The 26,974-nt window shown below is 37.5% G+C and overlaps 1 protein-coding gene across 1 annotated transcript in view; it reads left to right on the forward strand.

Annotated features, from left to right (window-relative positions):
* The window catches only part of LOC122812123 (adhesion G protein-coupled receptor E2-like), a 901,467-nt gene that overhangs the window by 688,632 nt on the left and 185,861 nt on the right, over positions 1–26,974 (forward strand). The window contains exons 11-12 of the mRNA XM_044084412.1: positions 3,278–3,467; positions 9,810–9,929. Of these exons, the coding sequence (XP_043940347.1) occupies positions 3,278–3,467; positions 9,810–9,929 (310 nt within the window). The remainder of the gene's footprint in view (positions 1–3,277; positions 3,468–9,809; positions 9,930–26,974) is intronic.

Raw genomic sequence — 26,974 nt, forward strand, 5'->3', positions numbered from 1 at the left:
GCTATTACATGATAGAACAAAATCCATAAAAGGGAAGTCACCCCTGATCATTATTAGTAAAAATACGAGCACTCATAAAATCAACTAAGGCCAATTTTGAGAGAAAATTGCCATGGATTCAAAGGACAATCATAAGGCCTTTTCAGCTATGTTAGGAACCTGGGTGGAAACTCCCAGATATGCTCAGAATTAGTCCAAAATGATACAAAAATCACTGAACCCACAGACATTGCCAACATACTGGCAGACAGGTTCAGTGCCAACTTCACTCCCCTCTCCCCCCGTAAAGGAGAGATAACTATCCCAGCCGAGTGTAGCCTCCCGGACATCTCAAATGCGCAGGTGAAAGCTGCACTCTCTAAAGCTAAAAACACAGCATCAATGGGACCGGATGGTGGCCCCGGCTGTGTGCTACACGAGCTAAATGGGGAATTAAACCCGCACATAAGGCAGCTGTTTAATCTCAGCCTTACCACAGGATACGTGCCCAAGGAGTGGCGTACGGCAACTGTAGTCCCACTCCGCAAGGGCGGCGCCTCTACGGACCCTGGTAATTACCGCCCCATAAGCTTAACAAGTCTAGTCTGCAAAGCTATGGAGAGGATCATAATGGAGCTCATAAACAAAGATATAGGGGACTTGCAGACATTGGACCCGACCCAGTTTGGCTTTATCAAGGGAAGATCATGCCTTTTGAACTTGGTCGACTTCTTCGAAACAGTCACCAAGGCCATTGATGAGGGAAAGGCAGTCCATACAGCCTACCTTGACCTTGCAAAGGCTTTCGACACAATACCCCACTCGGGTATTGTAGAAAACTTACCAGCTTAAATGTAAACCCATATGTCACAAGATGGGTTGCAAACTGGCTTAAGGACAGAACCCACAGGGTTAGAGTTGCTGGCGCTGTGTCAGACTCCAAGCCGGTCACAAGTGGTGTCCCACAGGGCTCGGTCCTTGGCCCCTATTGTTTGGCATCTACTTCTCAGAAGTACAGGCCAGCATAGGAGGACTTTGTTGACAAAGTTTGCAGACGACTGCAAACTGGGCCATAGTGGAAAGTGCATCAGACACGGATATCCTTCCAGAAGGGACTCACGGAAACAGATAGCTGGTGCCAGAGCCATGGCCTGAAGTTAAACGCCAAAAATGTATAGTCATACCCTTCGGGAAAACAAGGTAACCCCAAGCTACCATATAGGTGGCAATCCACTAAGCACAGAAGAGGTTATCAGGGACCTGGGGACCCAGGTTGACAGTGGCTACTTAAATATATCAACTCCAAGATCCCACTCTACAGAACAAAATAGCAAACATACCATTACATGTTTTATGACTGCCTGTTGTAACCTTAGTCCTGTTCCCTTTTTACTTGCTATACTACAACAAAACTCAAGTTAGTGTAGTGAAGTGTGATATCGGAGTTGATATATTTAAGTAGCAGGAGGTGCAGGGGGCTTGCCCCCCTGCTTATACTTTGGGAAAAGTAATATGGTTTGTCTTGTATTTGTTTCTGTATCTACTTCTGCTGGAATATAGTAACTCTTGGTATCCTGTGTGTTTTCAGTATTCTGAGAGTCAGTATTTTGAGTTTTCAGTCTTTTGAACTTTCAAGATTTTGCTCTCAGTTTTTTTGAAATTCAGGATTTTGGGCTTTCAAGAATATGAAGTGAATCCATACACACACACACACACACATATATATATATATATATATATATATATATATATATATATATAATTTGTATAAATAAATATATATATATATATATATATATTTAAATATATCTATATATATATATATATATATATATATAGATTCACTTTATAATCTCGAAATACTGAAAAGTCTAATGTCTGTATCTTGAGACCATAAAGTTGAATTTTCAAAATAGCAAAAAGTATAATTGCAAATCCAACTAAATTAATTTGCGGTTATGGTTTTACGTTACATGACATGTAATGCATTGTGTGGATGGCATCCAGCATAGTGTGTGGATTTAGGTGGAATTTAAGGTAAGTGAGTGTTTTGTAAGGGTTTTGGGTAGGTGTTTGAGTGCATTTGTAACATGTAACTTATGCGTGTAGGTTAGGTAGGCAGGTAAAACTATGAGTGTTTAAGTGCTGGATGTGGTAGTGTTTGTATATGTATGGTGTGTGTGTGTATGTGTGTGTGTGTGTGTGTGTGTGTGTGTGTGTGTGTGTGTGTGTGTGTGTGTGTGTGTGTGTGTGTGTGTCTGTGTGTGGGTGTGTGTGTGTCTGTGTGTGTGTGTGTGTGTGTGTGTGTGTGTGTGTGTGTGTGCGAAGGATTGTAGAATGTCTGGATGTGAGTTTACTATCTTTTTCTGTTTGTGCGATCTCGTGGGTTAGTATATATAAGTAGGGGGAGGCGTTGGGGGTGCAGGGTGGCTCATATGTAGTGTAGGTTTGTAGATGTGTGGTGCTATGTTTGTGTGTGTGTGTTTTTTTGTAGTGTGGGTATTGTGGTGTATCTGAGGTGTGGTGTATGGCTTGTATTCGCGATTTGAAGTTTCACGGATTTGGGCTGTTGGTGTTTTGTGGATTCGACTTTATGGTCTTGAGATACTAAAATTCGACCTTTCAGTATTTCCAGATTATAAAAAGTGAATCCTTTATATATACATATATATATATATATATATATATATATATATATATATATATATATATACACATATATATATATATATATATATATATATATATATATATATATATATATATATATATATATATGTGTGTGTGTATATATATATATATATATATATATATATATATATATATATATATATATATACATATATACATATATTAGAATATTATATGTATATATATATGTATATATATATATATATATATATATATATATAAAATATTTTTAAATATTTATTTATTTATTTATTTATTTTGTGAAAAAAATCTGACTTGAGAGCCATATACAAAAATATGACATGTATGTAGTTTAAAGTACATCAGAGCTACATGTTAGATTTTTTTGCAGAGGTTGCTAGTGTTTAAGTTGATAATGTTATTTAAATCAGCATGAGAATAAATACATGCTACCTAAGAAGCCTATTGATGAAAATGTAATCTCCCCCAAAATTTATAGTGGTGAAGCAGAAATATGAGGAAATTGCTAAAACAATGAAACAGATTATCTTTGTTTTTGCACATAGACAATGGTATACCTGAATATGTTACTGAAATAATATCCATTAATATACTGATATTATTTGTAATGCATTTATTTTTACAGGGGATAATTAACAGATTGTCCAAGGCTAGACTAAATACTACGACTTCTAAAGACGAGAAAAGACAACAACAAAAAGAAGTAACAAAACTACTAATGGATGTGGAAAAATCTGTCTTGAATGATATATTGTCATCACTGAATTCAAATGGAAAACAAGAACATACAATAATACATCATACGAATAATACCGGTAAAATGTTTATAAAGATCTTTAAAGAATTGTACTTAACATTCACTTCCCCTTGTTCAGCAATACTCCAAATAATCTCACACTGTCTGTAAAATTAACTGTGTATTGTGGACTACAGGGCTGGCCTTGTGCATAGGTGAACTAGGCAACAGTCACCCTGATTGGAGGGGAGTTCTTTCCCTATTCATTTATCTTTTAGCGCAGTGTTTCTTTGCTCTTAAAAATAAATAGGTACACCTATTAAAAGAAAATGCCACAGAGTTGTGTACATTCCAAGGGGAGGTGATCTACTTGGCATCAAATCAAACCAGATTACGTTAGCTTAAACTCTGCAAGGTCATGAGAGTAGGGACCTCACAACATTCAAATATAGGCACGAAGCCACCTGAAGGAGTGTTTTTTTTTTTTTGTTAATATGAAGAGGACATTTTGCAGAATTTGTGACAGAGAGGAATGACATGGTATTGGTGAAATGACTATAATAATACTTTGTTTTGTTTACAATAATGCTGCTGGCAGTAATCAAATATTTTGGCAGTTTTTCCTGGCTTTGTGATTTGTGTGGGGATTTGGGATGAGGGGAATGAATGGGAATGGAGAGATAAGTGTTATGACTGTTTTTACAATAATGCTGGCATATATTTTTGGCAGTATTTTTCTGGATTTGAGATTTGTGTGGAGAAATTTGAATGACAATACATTGTGTGGCAACTTGTTTCTGTGGGCGGTAGAGGTGAAATGATGTCATGTAGCCATCAAATCATTGGTGGCACAGTGGTGCAGCGGATAGTGTTGTCAGCTCACAGCAAGAAGTTTCCCCGTTTGATTCCTGGCTGGGATGCCTTCTGTGTGAAGTCTGCATGTCCTCTCTGTCTTTGTATGGGTTTCCTATGGGAGCCCCGGTTTCCTCTCACATTCCAAAGACATGCAGATTGGTGGATTGGACACTCTAAATTGGCCATAACAGTGAGTGTGCTTGCAAGTATGTGATGTGGAAGAATCTACCATAGCAGGGCTAGCCACCCTGCTGATGTAAACAGTGGCTCTAGTTGATCGTCACTGTTGAAGTGACACCCTCATCCCATGTGCAAAAAGGGGTTGTGGATGGATCAGATGTTGTGGCTGCAACTGCTGAGGGGGTTGACTGGATGAAAATAACTGACCTTTTAGTACAACCATGGAGCCTTTTTACCTATGGCACCAGTTTACTTAAGGCCAGCCCTGATTGACAAAAACTTGATCTAAAGTGTACAAGCATATGAAATAGTCACTGAGTTGTTTCATAATTGCATTTATTCATCTTAAAGCAGGGGGAGTGTTAAGAGTATTTGCCAGCTCATTCCAAATGTTCTGTCTAACCCTGGAGAACAAAATAATGTGCATAAAATTGTGTAATACACTATCACACAGTATGCCGTAATACATGATAATAGAATGCAATATATATTCACTGTATTGAAAACAGAAAATAATATATAAAATACGGACCTGCACTAGACATATTATTAGTGGCATGGGAGATAATCAAGGTGTTTGGAAAGCAGTGAGTGCATTTATTTGTTGTGAGCTAAATAAAGCAATATGCAGCATACAACTGGTAACAATTATTGTAGCAGTAAAAGGCAAATACATTGAGACATGTAGTATAAGTTGTAACTATAGTGCATGTGTCAAGAAAGCTAACATTATTTCCTGTAGACTCTTGCAGTCATACCTCTCAACTGTCCAGAATTGTGCAGAATGTCTAGATTCTTTCCTTATATTTTTAGTGCATTCCTCATAAAGTTTGTAGTTTTAAATAATGGCAAACACTGAAGTTTCAGACTTCACATCCTTCACTTGATAAGACACCAGTTACTCCTATAGTAAGCTCCCCTGTTATTCTTGATTGATCCCATTATACTAAGTCAGAAAATGGTGCCACACAATATTGTCCTTTAAAGCAATAGGTCTAAAATGATTCAGCTCCTTATTGTCTCTCTTTTTCATCATAAATTAAAAAAATATATATATATATTTATTATGAAACTCTTTCATGACATTTCATAACAGAAAGCCTTTTATTAAAAGACTGCATAAAATTGTACGTTGTGTATCACTAAGATACTAATTAATGTCATATCTTGGGTCAAGAGAGCTGGGGAGGTGAACTGGGAGGAAAGTCGGTAAAAGAAAAGGTGCAGCAGATTAAAGCTTGACTTTTGTATGATTATGCACAGCTTAAAGAATTGCATTGTGTTTGGAAAATATAGAGCCCTTAGAATCATGCCATGCATGCATATATTGTTGTTGTTGTTGTTTTTCTTTCGGCTTTTTCCTGGTAAGGGGTCGCCACAGCAGAACTCTGGTCCGATAATGATTGGCAGTACATTTTTACGAAACGCTGAGGTGCCAGCTTGACGCCCTACCTTCAATGAAGGCACGCCCATTTATGCATGCATGTCTTTTGAACTCTATCCAACAGCGGGGAGGACATGCAGACTCCACACAAAAGGCACTCCTAAGCCAAGCATCGAACGTGAGAACCTCTTGCTGTGAGGTAACAACGCTACCGCTGTACCACCATGGAATTCTGTGAATAATGGGGAAATGTGTTCATGATTACCTAAGGTACTGAATTGTTTTCACCTAGTTTTCTATCATATATGTTCTTATAATGTAGGAGTCTTTATTCTTTTGTAAGCAAACACATTTCTAAATAATATTAAACATCAAATGACAAAAAAAAAAAAAAAAACAAGAACACAGCCGGAATAAATGCTTTAGATTCTGGATAGGTAGTCCACAGATATGTTTAACCAAACCGGCAGCTCATATTCTAGAGTTTTACCATGCTTCTAGCAGGACAACATGGGACAGACCCAGTGAAAATTAGTGGTTACCCATCCAGTTATCAGAATTTTCATTAAAACTGGTAGGAGCACTGCCCAGTTTGACATATAGTGGATGCTTATTCCGGATGTGGAGAAAATTTTAGAAAATGAATCTGTTGTGCCCATGTGACTTATTGATTTATGGTGAAGATTTATGTCCATTACGTGGGTATTTGAGGAAACATTTAGTTTTTGAAGGGGCAATAGATCGAGGAAGGTAGGATCTTTCATGGAACAAAAGGCTAAGTACAAGTTACCACAGATGAGTCTGTAAGAGGAGCTGCCAGTAAGTCAAGAAAGCTATGAGTCTTAGTCCCTGTGATCTTTTTCATTAGGAATCGCTGAGGTCTCTCAAGCCATTTGATGTTTAGTCAAGTATATTTGGAAGGGGCCATAACATTCAATAACAATTTAATGAACTAAGAGGTCAGTGGAAATATGACTTCCTTGGAATAAGAGAAGATGTTGCTGGAAATTAGTTGAGTCAGATTAAAAGATGTCCTGTCTACTGCTGAGACATAATGGTCTTAATATAAGGAGTTATCTTTAAGTATCTATATCCTAGTTGATGATACCCATTTGGGGTAAAAATGGATCTATGTGGTAGGATGTTGAGCAATTTTTACCAAATTTAACTATTTTTGATACTATCATTTTTGAGCCATGCCTCTCAATGTCTTTACTTAGGAATTCCGGACAAGGCCAAAACTAATGGTAGGGCAAAGAACCACAAATCAGGGACAGTTTTTAACTCATTCCATCCAGCGCAGATCTTTTGAGTGTCTGCCTTTAACTCCCAGTGGATGTGACTTGAGCCTTTAAAAAATGAAGAATGAAGTTATTACCTAACAGTTCAAACAAATATTCGTATCTCTGGAGCCATAAGTGTTAAAAGAAAACTGTAAATAGCAAACTATCCAGGATAAATTAATTATCTTTATACTTTAAATTGGATTTTATAAGCCAAAACAAAAGCAGTGAATACTAATTTTGTAATGTTGTATAAACAGATTATGATATCTCATTAACCATTCAAACAAGACATTTACTGCCAGCAGGATTTTCTTCATATAACTGTGAACTGTCATATGAGGTTATGCAGTTCTGTCTGTGGTACCTGAATGTTGAGATATTTAGATAAATATGAAAATTATTACATTGCAAATCAACAGTATACAAATAATATTCAATATCTCTTTAGCTCATACCTCTCAAACTCCTGGCAGAAGAAATCTGGACAAAGCCTAAAACAGTTGGGGTACAGAGGCCCAAAACTAGGGACAAATTTTAAATATTGCTCCTATAAACTAAGAAAGTTGATAGAATAATGGGAATTTGTTTTAGTGTGCATTTTCTGAAGAATATGAAGTCTGAAACTCAATTCTATATAATTATTTAGTGACTTCAGTCCTCAGTGATTTGTTAGAAAACCCCAAATTTTATGAGGAACAGACCAAAAATATGAGGCAAAATCAGGACAGTCTGCAAAAATCTGGACAGTTGAGAGCTATGCTTTAGCTGCATTAGACAGAGGTGAAATAGCAATGCAGTTGTGTTTGCTGTCATGTATGATTCAAGATAAAATATCCTGATACCTTGTATGTAGCATGTTTTTTGAATTATTAATGTAAATATGTACAAACAATATTCAATGTTTAGAGGTGCAGTAGCACATAACTGCAGAAACACCTGGCAGCACAGTTGGCTGTAATGAGTTTAATATTACTCTAATTTGCTTAAAAAAGTTAATAGAACAATAAAACTTGTATCAGTATGCATACCTGGTCTCATTGAGCAGAGGGATAAAGCCCCAGATGACCTGTGTTCAACTAGCACAAGGACATAAGAGGGACCAGATGGGGTAAGGATGTGAGAGGCTAAAGTTAGCTTTCCCATCCTAGGCAAATGAGTTGTTTATTGTAATCCAGGACACTGCTATATAATTTTTTTGTTAATACTTCTACAGTTAAAATGGGCTATTTTTACATGGGAATAAAACTTTAAATACAAGGGATAGGAATGCAGAAGCTCAGATAAGGGAGAAGACGCAATATGGAGTGAGGGGGATCACTAATTTACCTAGATAAAAGTTAATTTCTGTATCACCTGAGTACGTAATACAGACAAAAAAAGAAGGTAGCAGAGATGACTTTAGAACTTTTTGCAAACTGGGATATCTAAGAATCACAAAGGGGTGAGTATCTGAAACATGAGGAAGCTGATGTGTACTTTGAACTTAACACCATGAGATATAAACAATGAATATTCATACATGTTTACAATTCCTAAGATTTGTGAAAATGTAAGAGAATAGAATGTGAAAATAGGTTATGAGTGCAGATGACATAGTGAGTTGGGAAGAGAAAGATCTGAGAGAGCAAAGAAGAACAAGGCTATGGTGTCCTGGACATATTAAATAAGACATAAAAATGGCCAAGATGGACAGAGAAGGACTTAGGACCCCTTTCCAGTGCTAAGACATATCTCCCATTCACAAAGGATAATACATCAGAACTATCAGGCTGGCTAGAGATAAAAGAGATAAAGGGCACTGTAGGAAATGTGTGGACCCATCATGGGAACATTTATGTGTACGCACATCCTTCTCATACACGTTTGAAGTAATCTAACACAAAGCCATAGTTCTCAGTTCTGAGGTAATCCTCGTGAGTGAGCTGATAAGGAGTAAACACCATATATGTGCCTGGACCTTCACTATACATGCGTGTATTGGGTGTGTACATTCACTAGCTGGCCTATCGTAACATATATTTTACTTTGGCTGGTATCTTACCATTATATATTTTTGGTTGACAAATATATAAATGAATGTTGCATTAGCATTCGACAGGTGATTAATTGCAATCCAGTATATACAGAAGGCAGACAAGCCAAGATCATGGAAGTGAGTCAGTTGTTTATTCTGATGAATGTCTGTGTCTGTCCATGTAAAATCATGTCAACTATTTGGCTGCATTGGGAATTTCAATATGTTTTTATGTTCTCTTTTTGTCTTGATCATAATGTTTTATATTACTTCTATGCGTACACAAGGTTTATTTGGTTGTTCTTTGTTTTGATATATGATGTATTTATGGTAATAATATTTTGCAAATGCTAATAACAAGCTTTTTTAAAAAAAAGATCATGGGAGTGCTTATATTCAGCACTATTTTGACTTAAGTAGAACCAATGCTTCTTAATGTAATACATTCTGAAAACTATGGACTTGAGTTAAACCTCAACCAGGAACTTAAAACCCTTAGGTGAACATGAACATATAGCCCAGGCAGTTTATATATTTTAGATGATATTTTGAAAGATGATTTTATTTGTATATGACAACCTTTTGTGCTTATTTGTGTATGTATGAATAGGCACATGGCAATGAAGTCAAACCAAAATCTTACTGTAGATACCAATAAAACCTATATGTTAATATAAACATTTTGAATGTTGTTCTTTACAGTTATTGTTGCCCAATTTGTGCCATTTGATAGCAGCAAACCCGATGAAAATGTGAGCCTAACTGCAGAAAGTACCACTATGACCATTAGGAAAAGCACAATGACTGAAGGAACAGAAGGAGGTAGGAATGCAAACTGTTTACTGTGACACTAGCTTGAATAAGTTATTGCTGTCTGTGTTGTTTCACTGAAAGCAGAAGTTACAGTTGCAAATCATTTTCCCTTATCTGACTCGAAGGCAATGTCTGTATTACTAGATTCTGACTTTATTTGTACAGATAACTGTAACAGGACAAGGAGATGAGAACAGTTGCTTATCTGGAACCAGGATTTGCCATGTTATGCATGCACTCAAATCATTGCACCACAGGTACCTGTATGATTCTATCATAAATTATGTGGGTGTGAATGACCTGAGATGTACCTTGTTGGACTATATCAAGACAGACATTATGGACCTCTATGAAAATGTGTCTCACACAGCTAAGTGCCTTGCATTGAGAACTATTCTATCTTCAACGAAGGATAATGCCACAGAATGAACAAAAAATTATGCTTTTAACAATTGGTTGTTACTCCCAGGGACTTCAATATCTGTCAGTATGGGAGGACATGGTTGCCAAATCTTATGTTACTTTTCCAAAGATGGCCTGCACCTGTCCCCTTGGCTTCTGGATATTAGGTAAAACTTTATCCATCCCCTAAAGCCTTTTTAGGCAATGCTAAAATGACAAACCTACCAACATTGCAAATAAAACCCAAAGGAACCTAAAAATGTTATTGCTCAATGTTAGCAACCTCAACAAGAAACTCCACACCATACAAGTTCTCCTCATTCTGGAGAATTTAGACATCTATGTCATTACTGAAACATGGTTTAAAGCAGCAAAAAGTATTCTCAGAACTGCAAGGCTACACTAATTTCCACACATTTAGACAGGTCACCTGCACAAACAAGGACTATAGGTGGAAGTGACTCGATCTACATTAGCAGCAAATGTATCTCTAGGCTTGTTAAACAGACTGATGTCCAGGAGTTCATCCACATGCAAATCACCATCAATAAAGTCCACTACCATATCTTAGCAAGCTATAGGTCACTCTCCATGTCCCAAGAATCCCATAACTCCTACTTAGAACTACTGGAGGCACTCACCCTCCAACCAAATACCCTATTCATGGGAGACTTTAACTAGTACTCTGTAGACTGGGAAGCATACACCACCTCCAACTTGCAGGCACAATGTTTCAAATTTTGTTAATACAAATACTCTTGATCAGTTGGTATGCACTCCAACCAGAGGCTCAGACATACTGTTTCTGGTATTTACCAATATGTGAGAGCACTGCATGACCCATGCCACATCCTCACTCATGAGCTGTCTCCTTCAAAATAAAAATCAACTTGGAAAACCCAGCTAAATCTGTAAATAGATAGGAACTATTCTAAAGCAAACTACATCCTACTAAGCAACAGTTTGTCAAAATTCAATGCCCCACCCAAGCCTTACGTTCACAGCAACCTATGCAGAATTGTTCACTGAAACCCTGTACAGCCATATAGATGGTTGCATAGAGACTGTTGTATCTACCAGAACTAAGCCCAGAATAAAACACCAAAAACAAGTCACAATGGTAGAAACCCAACCTTAACAAGGTATACAACAAAAGGAAAAAAAAATCATGCCCAAAAGTCAGATGCAACTTTCATAATGACAGGAGCTCACTGATTAAACTAAACAGGAAAGTAATAGGACTGATCAAGTTCAACAGAGCCACTTACAAAGTCAGGATAGCCTCTCAGGCTAAGGACAGATACAAGGCCTTCTAAAGCTTTGTCCAAATGGTAACCCACAGCAGTGAGATGAACTGCTAGTAAATGATACCACCTTCACAGAACAGAGTGGCATAGCAAACCTGCTGCCAGACAAATTCAGCTCAAACTTCAGCCCCTACTCCCCCCACCCCTTGTAAAATCCTCCCCCCAAACTATCAGCAGGGAACAGGTCATGGTGATTCATGCTAACACCAGAAACACGGCCTCAGTGAGCCTGAACAATATCCCAGGCTGCCTCCTTACTAGCTTGAAACATAACCTATCAGAACCACTTGAGTCACTTTTCAACTACAGCCTTAAGGCAAGCTACGTCCTACATGACTGGAGAACTGCAATGGTTATTCCTCTTCATAAAGGTGGCCCATCAGCTGACCCTGGGAACTACAGACCCATCAGCCTGACTAGTCTAATATGCAAAGCTGTGGACCATATTATCATGGAGATGCTCAACAAAGACATTGGCAATCTACAGACACTGGACCCTTCCCAGTTTTCCTTTGCAAGGGAAGGTCTTTCCAACTTAACCTGGTAGATTTCTTTGAGAAGGTCACCAAGGCAATGTATGAGGAGAAGATGGTGCATACTCCCTACCTTGACCTGGCTAAGGTGCTCAATACAATACCCCACTTGGGTATTGTTGACAAACTCACAAAACTAGGCATTAATCCCTGTATAACTCACTGGATTGCCATTTGGTTCATCCAAGAAATCAGGATTGGAGACCACCTCAGCTAAGAGACTGGTCACCAGTGGAGTATCACAGGGCTCCTTGCAGGGCCCACACTTGTTTGCCATTTACTTCTCTCAAGTCAAGGTAAATTCCAAGGACCTCTGTCTCATCAAGTTCACATATTCCCTCTATGACACTAACATCCTGTAAGAAGGTCTAATTCAGACAAATGACTGGTGCCAAAGCCATGGATTAAAACTCAATTCCAATAAGTGCATTATAATACCTTTTGGAAAGATATCCACCCAGCATACCTCTCAACCTCAACACAAGAAATCTGGACAAAGCTTGGAGTAATGGGGAGACATGGGCCCCAAACCAGGGGCAGGTTTTAAACATTGCCCTTATAAACTTAGAAGGTTGCTAGAATAGCAGAATTTGTGTTAACGTGCATTTTCTGAAGGTTATAAAGTCTGAAACTCAATTGTATGTTATTCTTTAGTGACTTTAATCCTTACTGATTTTCCAAATAAAAACATGCATTTTTATGAAGAACAGACCAAAAATATGAGGCAAAAAATCTGGACATTCTGCAAAAATCTGGACAGTTGAGAGGTATGCCACACAGGTTAATTATTTCATCATTAAAATACCCCTAAAAACTGACCCAGCAGTTAAGGAACTAGGAACATGTTTAGTCAGTAATATGGTCTTTGACCAACATGTAACCAAGGTAGTAAGAAAATTATTCTATGTAGCTCAACTTATAAGTAAGGGTATGGCGTCCATGTCCAAGGAAGTTATAGTACCAGTCTACTTGTCCATTATCAAACCCATCACTGAGTACAATGTCCCCTGACTAGGCATATGCAACAGCTGTAAAACCCATGAAGGTTCCTCACCAAGAGAATCCAGGCCATTAACACACTGTTCCACACAGATCACCTTAAGGGCCTATCTCTATACTCAGTCTCCTACAGGTTACTGAGAGGTGATCAATGCCTGGCAAGTAAGCAATGTTCAAATCTGCCTTGGAGGACCTTTTGCACATCTGTAAAATGAACAGCACCAGAAACACCAGATTCATGGATTTAAACTTTCCTTGCAACATAAACAGAATATACAGGTGAGAAAGTCATGTGTCTCAAATTATCCTCACACTTTGGAATACGCTCCCCATCTATATGCAGAAGAGTCTATCCCTAACCCTGTTCAGATGTAATCTTGACCATTGGATGGGAAATCATAACTTCACCCCTGATCTGGCACCCAAGTCTCTGATGAACAGAGGCCGACAGTAAATATTCCCTTACTAGCATATCCCCACGCCCCCCCCCCAAAAAAAAAAACATTACTAACCTCCCAGCTAACTTCCCCCTCCAAATAATCGCCTAAGCAAAGTAGGGACAAAATTGGGTTGGGTTGTGTGACTAGGTTTATGAAGGCCCTGATATACATATGAATCTATGAACCAGGAATCACCTATTAAGTAAACTATTGAAAAATGATATTACGCTAGAATAGCAGAACAAATACATATGCTCAAAGCAGTATATTAGTAATAGTGACTAAGTGGCTAGTCACTATCATGCTAAATCCCACAATTCAGCCATTTACATTGTACCAAAACCACATGACTTAGAATTTGGAAACGCTGTTGCTATAGGCACTGTAAAGACTCTATACGAATCTATTTACACAGTTATGACCAATTATCACTTTAAGTTGTGCATTTTGTTCACTTTTATCTCATATGCAAACATTATCTCTCAAGGAAGTGAATTATTTTTTATGGATAAGGATCTTAATAAAAGCAATGTTTTTTTTTTTCTGGAGTTTGAAACTTTTACATGTAATTGCTGCAGTGAAATGCTTGTGTAAATGCATTTATAGGCAAACTAACACTGAAACATTACTAAATCAGTATATCTACAATATCATGCAAGATCATTTTTGCACCATTGTGTTTTGAGCACATCTCAGTCTTGAGATCACCATCATAAAATGCCAATCCATGATTCACTGTTGGAAGTGAGAGACCCAATACTGTGAATTGTAACGCTTCAAAATAAACTGCAATTGTAACAGAACAGTAAATTCCAAAACCTCACTGTTATATGCCTTTAAAGTATTTATGCATGGTGCCTTGCTCACTTATATCCACTGGCATGGATGACTATGACCTCCACACCCCTGTTAAGTTGTACAAAGTAAGCCTGAGGTCACTGTACTTTGTCGAAGAAAGAATAAATGAAATACCCCTATTGTACTTTAAATGAGATACCCCCTATTGTACTTTAAATTTTCTTATTCCAGTTATCACAATTGCAGTTATTAGCCTCACAAGTGGTGTCCAGCGAGTGAGAATAGGACAGCTTTGTTTTGTGTTTGATTGCACTGTGTACTGGGTAATGTGAGGAGCTAAACTAGAAGAAAAGTACCCTTTTAAGATTTGGACTGCAAGTTTGTAATCCATAAAAACTGATTTTATTAGTGAACAGTCTGTCTGAGACTAAATCTATTTGGTTTAATAGCTGCATGTTCTCTTACAGAATAACATCACTGTCTCTGACTCTGCTGTGATGTTTCTGTGTCTGAAAGAAAAAAAAATTGTCACTCATTTTCAGCTGTGTCAATTGTGCAGTAAACCGACATACATAAAATGAGTAAGTCTAACATGATTAAGTTACTTACAAAAAAGTAGTGAGTACAGGCAATAAAGGGAAGTTGAAGAGAGAAATGTGTCCATTAAACAATGTGGTAGAGACAAAGCAACACTATTAATGGAGTCCTAAGTGAATAAAATGAGATAAATCTATTTTGTAGTAGTTGAAAGATAAAAGCCTTGCATCAAATTAACAAAAAGCAAAGAAATGGCTGAATTTAGAGGTGGCATTTGTAGTATATAGTATCTGTAGTATAAACAGTGGTTCACACAACACAGAGGCAGAAACACTGGGCTGAAACAGAACTGTCATGTGGTAGGCAAAGGTATCACATTAGAATAAGTATCACTCATCAGCAAAAAGCAACATTTTTTCCAAAAATGTACACAACAATAACATCTAGATGGCACTTGGGTTTAAGAATGCTAGGGTACAAATCAAGACTGAATGTCCTTATCTTGTCCTCAGTAGGTGGGCAGGAGGACAGCCCTGTGTGCTGCAGATTAGGAAGGGGGCAAATGCCATCTTTGGTGGAGGATTTGTTTGTTTCTATGTTACTATTAGCAGCTACAGAAGAGGGCAACACTGTGTTCTGAACATTAGTATGGCAAACAAAGTGTTTGGATACAAGTAAAATTGCTAAGCTACAGGTAGTAAGTTAGCAGCAGGCCAGACCCATGAGCCGTTCACTAAGCTAGCACTGAAATAAGGCACTTAAGTGCTCAAATGTCATGTCTTCCTGTTACAGGTAATGCAGTATTCATTAAAGAAACTTGTTGGTTTTTCCCAGAAGCAAAAAGACATTACAGATGGTAATGTTTAGGTGGAATCCACATTATGTGGGCATACTTGTTGATGGTCTTTACTGGGGATGCCACACACCATTGTTTAGGTGGAATCCACCTTATGTGAACATACTTGTCGACGGTCTTTACTGGGGATGCCACACACTTTGGAAAATGTTCTACTAAATCTGGCTTAACTTCATATTACAATAAAACTACATATAATGCAGTGTGAGCACAATTTTAGACTAAAGAAAAAAGTTTCCAGTTTTGCTATGTCTCAGTCAATTGAAGATGCCTGAAAGGGAGTGATAGACAGTCAAACAAATGGCCGATTGTTTGTTGCAGCATAAATGAAGAACAAAGGATGCAGACTCCTCTACCCTTTCTAGTGAACATCATACCTGACTCCTTGGCATGTTAGGGAGTCCATCCTTGGTCAGGGATTCCCAAAGGTTCTGGAAAGCAGGACAGAAGACAGATTCACCAGAGTAAGTAATAAATTATACTCCAGCAGTGATCCTTATGATGAATGTCAAAATTGACTTTTCCATTTCTTTAGCATCAACTCATTGCTAAATGCAGGTAAGTCCCAATATCTTTCTAACTTACTGATCCTGAACTCTACGTCCTTCTTAAGGTCATGGAAGATCTGAGTCACAAGTACAGACTCCTGATATTTTACACACTTGCTGTATCTGACAGATGTCCCAAAGTGCTCCATTTTCTGTACTGTTTTGCAAAGGTGTTGATCTGAAATGAGATCTAAGGGCATAAATCAACATGCCAGCCACATCATTTGGTTTCCCGAGTGAAGCATTATTATATCAGAATGGTCATGCTGTTCTTTTACCTGTTTATATGTTTAAAACAAATTATCTTATCCACATTATTCAGCAGCTTTTACTGTTCTCTAATTTTCTGTTATAACATTTTAAGCATTATTCCACTGTTCTGTAAAACTAAGGAAATGATTTTTTGAGCTATGGTACAGAATCGGAATTGTCTAGACATACTAAGGCTTTACAGAGTCTAATTATGGTGGCTGATAAAAAAAAAAAAGCCATTATTTGAAAATGGAAATCAAAGTCTAAACCAACTGTTCAGGAAGCAGTGAATATAGTAACGGAGATAAAACAACAGGAATTGGGATCTTTAGAAAAGGGTAGGAGTAAATTACATAGGAAAAAATGGGAATTGTGAGAACAATACATGCAGAATAACATTCTGGAGGAGGAATAAGGTCTAAAAGAAAGCAAGATTTGAATGAGCATTGTAATGTTTGACTGACAATGACTGGTTAAATAAAGGTTTTTATTTATCTAACCAGCGAGCTGCAACAACAGCAAAGAATAACACTTTAAGTAATAAACTAAAGGAATTCAATCATAAGCTCTTAACATAAAAGAAGCTTCAACTTGAAAATGAACAGTTAAAGGAGTGTATAAGGAACAGGCAGATTCCTAAGGGATTAAGAGTTTGCTTTTATCCCATGGGACTGGAGTTAAATTCACCAGTTCATTTAGAACTGTTGCAGTTATTTGACTGGCACAGCTGCAAGTTCCTTGAAGTTATTATTAAACACAATGCGAGACAGAAAGAAAGTTTGGAAGGTGAACTTAAATGCTTGATGATGAAATAAAGAAGGTCAAGGGGGACAGAATAGATTATGCCAAAGAGACAGCTTACCTCCACCACCACCCCCAGTCACAAGTATGCAGGGAGCAGATACAATCAAGATCAAGATCAACGTCAAACAATTTTGACAAATGAAAGGAATAATAGTAACCCCCAACAATGAGAATGAATGAGGTCAGCAAAATAATGTGCATTATAATAATGCACATAAGAATCATCAGCAAGAGTATTCCACTGAGGTGCAGACTGATGATATGAATGAGTATCCACCTTTACTGCATTCTGACAGGATTAGGGAGAGACTACAAGGCCAAAATCCTTGGAAACAACCAGAAGAGCAGAATTTTTACACCCCATCCAGAAGAAACAATGGGGACAGTGGAACTGGTGGTATTCCAAGCAAACCAATCAAGTATGGTACAATCAGAACAAGTGGGGATGATGCCTATTGGTTTACAGCTAGAAGGATATGTTGGATTTGGAAAGCAATGAGTAGGCCATTGTAAAATAATTACCAGCAATGATGGTGACTTTAAAATATATAATTTTTCAAGTACTAATATAGGTCATCAGGTGGCTAACACCCTAAGTAAGGGCATGACTTTTGAACTGTCAAGTACGACTGATTTAGCTACCATGCTGTTGGATTTAAAACTTTACCTAAGAAAATTGAACTTCGGTTTACTGTTTGAGGAAGGACCAACAGAAAATAAGGAGTTCATTATTTCAAATACCTTCAACCCACTGCTCCATCTGGCCTTATTGCTCTTTGAAAAGATATCTTGACTTGATATTAGAGACCTTTTAGATAACAAAATGAATAGGAATATTTATGATAATTTGAATAAAAAAGAAAATGAGTCCCTAAATTTTATTAGGCAGCAAAATATAATAATAATAAAGCCAGATAAGTTAGTGGGTTAGTTATCATGGAGTTACACTATTATAATAATAAAATGTGGAATTTATTGAATACTGATGCCTATGAACTGGTTACAAAAAATCAAGTTAATGGCACTTACAGAAATATCAATTCTGAGTTACAAGATTTATTTATAGATAGAACGGATATTGAAGTATATAATTATTTGTATATGTCAGCACCAATCATGCTGATTATCTTTGGCGTTCCCAAGATCCATAAAGATCGAGAAGACCCCCTCCCCATGCGACCAATTGTTGACGGAAGAAATTCCATCACATATTGATGTGAGAAATTTTTTGATAATAAATTAAGAGGTTTATTAGTGGATAAAACACAAATCTGTAAAGATTAATGGCATTTTTGGAAAGCATTACTGAGCTCCAATATGATAAAGCAGACATATTTATAACTATTGATGTTAGGGACCTTTATACTTGTATTCCCCAGGATTTGGGAATACAATGGGTTGCAGACTTCTTAATAGAAAAACGTTTAAGGCATTAAGACATTCATTTATATGAAGACTGTTTCAAGATTGTTCTTAGTAATAATTATATTTTTTCAATGGCAATTATTACCTACAAAAATTTGAGGTCGTTATAGGTACAAGAGTGATATTCTAGATTTCAGAGAGATCATAAAACTGCAGTGAACCACATCTCATTAGTGGCTCATTATCATGTCTCTGAACTGAAACCTAGTGCTGTGAGAGCTAACCATGCTAGTTTTCCCTAAACCAACCCATGCAGCCCAGTTACATTGGCACCTACTAACATGCACATGCACACAGGTGCACACACACACACACACACACACACACACACACACACACACACACACACACACACACACACATACCCCGAGACAAACACACACCCATCCACCCACATACACACACACACACACACACACACACACACACACACACACACACGCACACATACAGAGTAACACACAGTAACACATATATACAGACATCCCAGAGATGCATTCATTGTCTTACACAGACACACAAAGATACACACCAGCATGTACACCTTACCTCTCAACCTCTCAGCTTTCAAAATCATAGCAGGGGTACAAAATCATATCATTTAAAATTTACATACGCATACATTTGCACCACAGAGGGAAGGGCATAACTGTATAAAATTATTCTTTTAGTAGATGCAGCCTTATAACATTAGGACCCTTGTGGTGCTAACAAATGCACACCTACATAGTGCATTAAAAATATACTATAAAATGTACCTTACCACATTGTAAACAGATACACATGACTGTTTTCTTGACTTGCTATATGTGCCAGTCATAGCTATAAATACAATTTGTAATTGTATTTGCTCATAATATGGTCGTGGAAATTTCAGTAAACACACTGTCTTGGATAAATAAAAACACAAAGGTATCTCAACCTAGAAATGAATCTGAGCTCCAAGTATTTTTAAAAAAGTGACAGCCTAAAATTTTCTTCCCCATCCAGAAAAAAATGATTTTGCTCATTTCAGTTCCATGCAATATGTAGACCCAGTAAGAGTGACATTTATGAACTGTTTTGCCACCTAACAAAAATATTTTGTCTATAAGCTATTCCATATTTTGCATAAACATGCTGCATTTTTTCATAACCTGTATCCTTACTGCTTATCATAACATTAGAAAAGCTTTTCAGTATATAATTACACACACACACAAAACAATCAGTTACAGCCACTTGTATGACTGTCTTCACCTTAGGTATCTGTTTGTGATCAAATGAATGAATAAATACATGAAATGAGGCTTGAAAATATATATCTCATATTATTGTTTTGGAACCATACAGTACAGCTCACTGTAAGCCCCCCATACTCTTCCAACCAATTAATTCAAGAATCAGGAACAAAGACCCAAAATCAGGAAAAAACTTTAAATCCATCCATCCATCTATCCATCCATCCATCCATCCATCCATCCATCCATCCATCCGTACATCCTCTACCCTTTTCACATTTTTGCACATGGGGTCAGTGTATCACTTCAACAGTAACAATCTTCTCAAGCCAAGGTTTACACCACCAGATGGCTATGTTGCTCTTATATACTTAGAAAATTGTGAATATAAGAGGTTTTGCAATAGAAAGCATTTTCTAAGATATGAATTTCAAAATTTACATTTATCATTGTTTGGGAGGTGCAATCAACTACAGTTTGCTAGGAAACCATAGATTCTATGTGGAGTAGATCAAAAATATGAGACAAAATCAGACAGAGTTGAGAGCTATGCCCTCTACAGAAACACACACACACAAAACAACCACTTGTTTGACTATATACATCTTAGATGTCTGAGATAAGATTAATGCAAAAATATATAATATTGGCCTAGAAATGCATTTTCTTGCTAGTGTTAGAACCAGATAGTGCAACATAATGTAACTGTAACCCATCCTAAACTTCTTAACTTAAGAATGATATACAAAGAACCAAACGCAGGGGAAAGCTTTTAAATAATGTTCTTAGAAATCTGCTAGAAAGAGATTTGCATTAGCATACATTTTCTGAAGGATGTGAAGTCTGAACTGCATGTCTGCCATTATTTCATGATTGTAATCCACAACAATTTGCCAGAAAAAAAACACAAATGTTATGAGGAAAAGATCACAATGCTGCTCGACGTCTTTGGTGAAGAATTCTGGACAAAGCCAAAGTTAATAATGGAAGAAAGTTTGAAAAACATTGCAGTTTTTAAATATTACTCTATTTTACTTAAAATTAATAGAACAAGTGCTTCATAAGCATTCATTTCTGAGTAATAAGTATAATTAATCACTGGCATTATTGCCTAGCTATAGTTATCAGCAATTTACAAGAAAATGAACTTTTATGAAGGACGGAGAGAAAATATAAGCCAAAATCAAGGATAACTGAAAGCCAGAGCTATAAGTGCACAGACACACACACACGCACACACACACACACACACACACACACACACACACACACACACACACACACACACACACGCATACACACTCCAAATGCACTTGCCAGAATGTAGTCAGCAACATCATCAGTGTTGCTCGTCTGGTCAGGATAAAACAGACAAACATTTGTGAGTTCAGTTCAAGCAGCTTTATTACACACAAACTCATCAAAAATGAGGTTTTGTAACTTAAACTTAAATAAACTTGTAAACAGACTGACTACCACACTCCTACATGTTAACAGTCTGGCTATTCTCTCACAATGGCACTGCTGCCTGCACATGCTCAGTATTTATATGCAAGTATTTACATCTGGCAATACTTCTTAAAGATACATACACATGCTCTGATCTACATCCTCCCTCTTTGAGAAATGATCCATATACGAAATGACAGTATTCAATAACATGCTGTATACAGAAATTATCTTTTGACATGCAGTTATACAGAACTAATTATTTGACATACAGTCATACAAAATTAGACACATATAAAACAATCATGTACAGGTTCCTTTGTATTTTACAGCAGGTCTAGAAATATGACCTGATAGTTTAACATAAAAGTCAGAATTGGATCTAGCAACGGGTATTGTCTTCAAGGAATGTTCAACTTTGGGGACATCTGGGACATTATCAAGAATGGGAATGGATACTGTGACACGTTCTTCGGTGTGAACATTGTCAGGGTTGCTCTGATATCTAGAGCCTGTATCACAGGTATGCAGGTGTGATATTGTTTCTGATACAGGAAGATGTCTGCGATTTCTCCTGTATTCTATACCATCAGATTCAATTAAGTAGGCTCTCGGCTTGGCACAAATACCTCTCACTTGACTAGTTCAATCAAAGCCTTTCACCATCTGCATCCTCACTGTCTCTCCTTCTTTTAACGGACGGAGAAATCTCCTTGTTGTATCAGAGCTGGACATCTGAGAAGAACGCTTCTTAAAAAGTTGGGCTTTGATTGCTCTCTTGTCTTTAGCATTAGCCACCAACAAACTAGAACTGATAGGCAAGGTTGTTTTGATTTGCCTAGAAAGAAGTCGCTGGGCAGGCGAGCCAAGTAGATTGTTGCGGGGTATATTTCTGAGATTGAGTAAATTCAAGACGATATCAGTATTGTCATGCTTTGACCTCTCTAGTAATTGCTTTGCACTCTGTATTACATGTTCAGCAAGGCCGTTTGACTGTGGATATTCAGGACTGCTAGTAAAATGGATAAAGTCTCACTCTTTAGCAATTCTCTGAAGCAATTGACTAGTAAACTAAGAACTGTTGTCAGAAATAACTTTGTGTGGACTACCATGGACTGAGAAATGATGTTTCATCTTAGTAGTAACAGCACTAGATGTTAAGTTAGGTAGCAAATCGATCACAAACCAGTTTGAATAAGAGTCTAGCAACACTAAGTAATGCTGATTGTTCCACTCAAGTATGTCAATTGCTACATTTGACCAAGGTAGTTCAGGAGTTTGGCTTAGCTAAAGTGGCTCTTTTTGCAATGTAGCTTAGTATTGTTGTACACTGAACAAGAAGAAAGCACTTTATCAACGTCTTTTGCTAGAGAAGGCCAAAATACTAGTCCTCTTACCCTTCATTTGGTAGAATTGGAGCCTGGGTGGCCACGATGCAAAATCTGAATATATTCATGCTGTAAGGAACTAGGAACAACAAATTTTGGACCTTTGAAAATGATACCATCTTCCATCAGCATCTCATGTCTGTATGGAAAATAAGGTTGTACGTCTGACGGTACACAGGATTGCTTTGACAGCCATCCTACATTGATGAAGTGGTTGAGCATTTGCAAAATTGGATCAGTCTTTGTATGATCTCTTAGCTCATCAAGTCTCATGGTAGACAAAGTATGCACTTCTATGACATCAAAGTCAAACTTCTCTGCATCTAGTTGTTCTGTGGTATTTCTGGGTGATCAGGATAAGGTATCAGCCAAATAAAGAAGTTTACCCTTTGTATAGATCATTTTGAAATTGTACTTTTGCAATTTGAGCATCATTCTTTGTAGTCTTGCTGGAGCGAAATGCATAGGCTTCTTTAAAATAGTGACTAGAGGTTGTTGGTCAGTTTCTGTCTGGATAACTCAGCCATAAATATAATCATGGAACTTCGAACATGCAAACACAATTGCCAAAAGTTTCTTCTCAGTTTGAGCATGCTGCATGTCAGTTTGGATTAGAGTTCTAGATACATAGGCAACAGGTCTGCCTACTTGAAGAATAACTGCACCAAGACCAAACTTTGAAGCATCACAGGAAAGAACAACTGGTTTGTGGACATCATAGTGTCTTAATGTGGGAGCGTTAGCAATCTACTGTTTGAGATTAACAAATGCTCTCTGTTGTTGTTCTAACCATGTTCATGCAACATTTTTGCATGTCAGCTTTCTTAAAGGTGCTGATAACTCACTAAAGTTAGGGATAAATTTGACCAAATAGTTAACCGTAGCAAGAAAATGCTATAAGGCTTAGACATTGAACCTGGCATCTCAAGAATGGCTGCTTGCTTGGACGGTTCTGGTCTTAAGCCTGTCCTGGTAAATAAATGACCTACATAAGTAACTTCTGGTAGTCTGACTTTGCATTTCAGAGGATTAAGTTTTAATTTCACTTCATGTGCTCTGTCCAGAACTTTTCTGAGGTTTCTGTCATGCTCTGTTTCACCATTACCTCCAACCAGTACACTGGTAGCCTGAAAAAATTCCATCGCATGTTGAAAGACTTCACTGGCAGAATTTATTCCAAAAAGCATCCTGAGGAATCTGCATCTACCAAATAGGGTACTGAAAATAGTCAGTAGTGAAGATTTGCAATCAAGCATTACTTGCCAAAATGAACTCTTTGCATCTAAGACAGAAAAAACAGTGGCATTTGGCATGAGGCCAGCAATCTTCTCAACTGTACACATAGGATGATGAGGCCTTTTTAATGCCTTGCTCATGTCTCTTGGGTCAATGCATGTTCTGATTTCATCTGACTTTTTCTTATATGCAGCTACCATGGAAGACTCCAACTCAGTTGGTTTTGTAACTGGACAAATCACACCTTCCTGCACCATTTTGTTTAACTGGACCTTGACTTTGTCCTGCATAGCTATTGGAACTCTTTTGCTGGTCTGGCCACTGGAGTGACCTCTAAGTCTACTTTCATGGAGTACACAACTGGAAGTTTGCCTAGCTTACTGTCGAAAACATCAGCATATTCTAAGAAAATAGCATCAGTAAAGCTGAAACTGTGATATGTGCTTACATGATGGACTTCTTTGGTAAAAGAAAGCAGTTTCATGCTTAAACTGTCTCTGAGACCCAGGGTTGCCAGACGTCCCTATTTGGGCGGGACTGTCCCGAGATCAGCAGCCTGATCCCGAGTCCCGCCCTGCCGGTTTAAATCCTGGCCAGCCTCCGCTTTGTTTGTTTTTTTTTTTTTTTGATTGTCCTGTATACCTGGTATACGGGCCAATCAAAAATTGCTAATCACGGAGCTTCTTGTGTTCCGCATTAAACACGAGAAGCTCCGTGTTTAGCAATTTTTGATTGGCCCATATGCCGGTATATGGGCCAATCAAAAATCGCTAAACACAGAGCTACTTGTGTTGAATGCGGAACTGCAATGCATTAAACACGAGAAGCTCCGTGTTTAGTTCAGAGCTACTGAGCGAGCTCAGTTCTTTAATGTGGAACTGTGTTCCGCATTAAAGACCTTTTTTTTTTTTTTGGTCTTCACTTGTTCACTTGCCGTGAGAGACCTTCTTTTTTTTTTGTCCCTACCTGGGGGACTGGAAATCTGGCAACCCTGCTGAGACCTAATAATGACTGCACAGGTCTTCAGACTACATAAAATTGCAAGCTGTAACTGTTCCCAGCCGAATAGCATGAAAGCACTACCGAGCCTTCATTTTGAATCTCTTCACCTCCATAAACAACAAGCTTTACACAATTGACAAATTAAGTTGCTCACCAGCCCTCACTTTAGCAATTTTTTTCTGCTGACATTACATTGCTCTTGGAACTAGTGTCTACTGTGAGCTTGCCATTGATCAGTACAGTACAAAACATTTAATTCTTTGCCATAATATTTACTGCATTAACATTTTCACCAATCACTGATACACCATCTACATAGAAAGTAGGGTTGCAGCTCTCTATATGATCATCTTGCTTTTTTTGAATGACCTTTCTTAATAACTGAGTGAGGCTTGCATGATTTACAAAACTTTTGAAAATGGTTCCATATTTTACACTTGTGGCATTGCTGACCAAATGCTAAGCACTTCTCTCTTTTAGACTCACAATTGGCACCACAATTACGACAATTAACAATAAGACTTGACTTGGGTTTTGCTGACTCACTCATACTGTACTGAGCATGCCCCTTTTGCTGAGCTAGTCTTGGAACTTGCTAGAAAGCTATGAGGTTCCCAGGTAGACCTGGAGGGGTTGCAGCTGCCATGTACTTAGGCCTGTTTCTGCTTGCCATGTGTTGCATGTTGTCTACGTTTGCTCTAGAGGCCATTGAAACCATGCTTTTATAACTTGCAAGCATACTTGTGTGCCTTTCTGTGAGCTCATGGATTTGACAAATCTCTATGGCTTTGCTTAACATTAAATCACTGTCACGAAGCAGAATCTTTCTCACTGCAGCACTATTAACACCACACTCAAGCCTGTCCTTTATTAACTCATTTTTCAAGTCACCAAATCTGCACATTTTAGCCTTGTTTCTCAAGTCAGTGGTATAAACTGCAAAAATTTAATTTGGCTTTTGGTCTCTTGCATAAAATAAGTGTCTCTCTAATGTAACATGTGTCTGGGAGTTGCACATTTCTCTAAATTTACATTTTAAGCACCTTGGGTCTCCCCCTGTCCAGCATATACTTCTGGTGCATACACAAATGAGCACTCTCTTTCAGTGGCTTCTGACCCAGATAAGTTAAGCAAAATGAATGCCCTCATAAGTACATCTTTGTCAGAAAAAGCTGCTTGTATGAAAATACTGTATTCTTGCTCGAATACTCTCCAATTCTCTGCTATATTATGATCAAATACAAGTGGACCTGGTCTGTAAAATGCCTCTGCCATATCAACACACAGTAGCGAAGGTGCTTGAAATCATGTATGAACATAAACACGCACACATATATATATATATATATATATATATATATATATATATATATATATACCAGAACTTTATGCCAGTACTTGTAATTATGCCCAATAGCACAACACACTCTTTGAAATAACTGCACTTTGCCAAATAAGTCTCCTTAGAACAAGAAAACTTTGAAATCACTGCACTTTGTGAAACCACTCCTTATCAGTGCAAGAAATACTTCAAAATGACTGTATTTTGATAATAAACTGTACACGGCAGAAAAAAGCTCAGGGTCAGAAACAATTTGATATGAATGCGATTTGCAAATAAACTGTACACAGCACAAGAACCTTTCAAAATGGCTGTACTTTGTGAAATAACTCTGTCAAGTGTAAAAAACACTCTGAAATGGTGGCACTCTGCAAATAAATGTACACAGCACATGAAACTTTTCGAAATGGCTGTACTTTGCACTTTATAATATAACTACTACTTTACACACAGCAAACTCTTTGAAAGAATTTCACCATAAAGAATTTCGCCGTAATAAAGCACACATTCTGCAAA

This window comes from Protopterus annectens, chromosome 9.part0 (assembly GCF_019279795.1).
Source record: "Protopterus annectens isolate FY-2018-M chromosome 9.part0, PAN1.0, whole genome shotgun sequence".
In the NCBI taxonomy this organism is placed as follows: Eukaryota; Metazoa; Chordata; order Ceratodontiformes; family Protopteridae; genus Protopterus; species Protopterus annectens.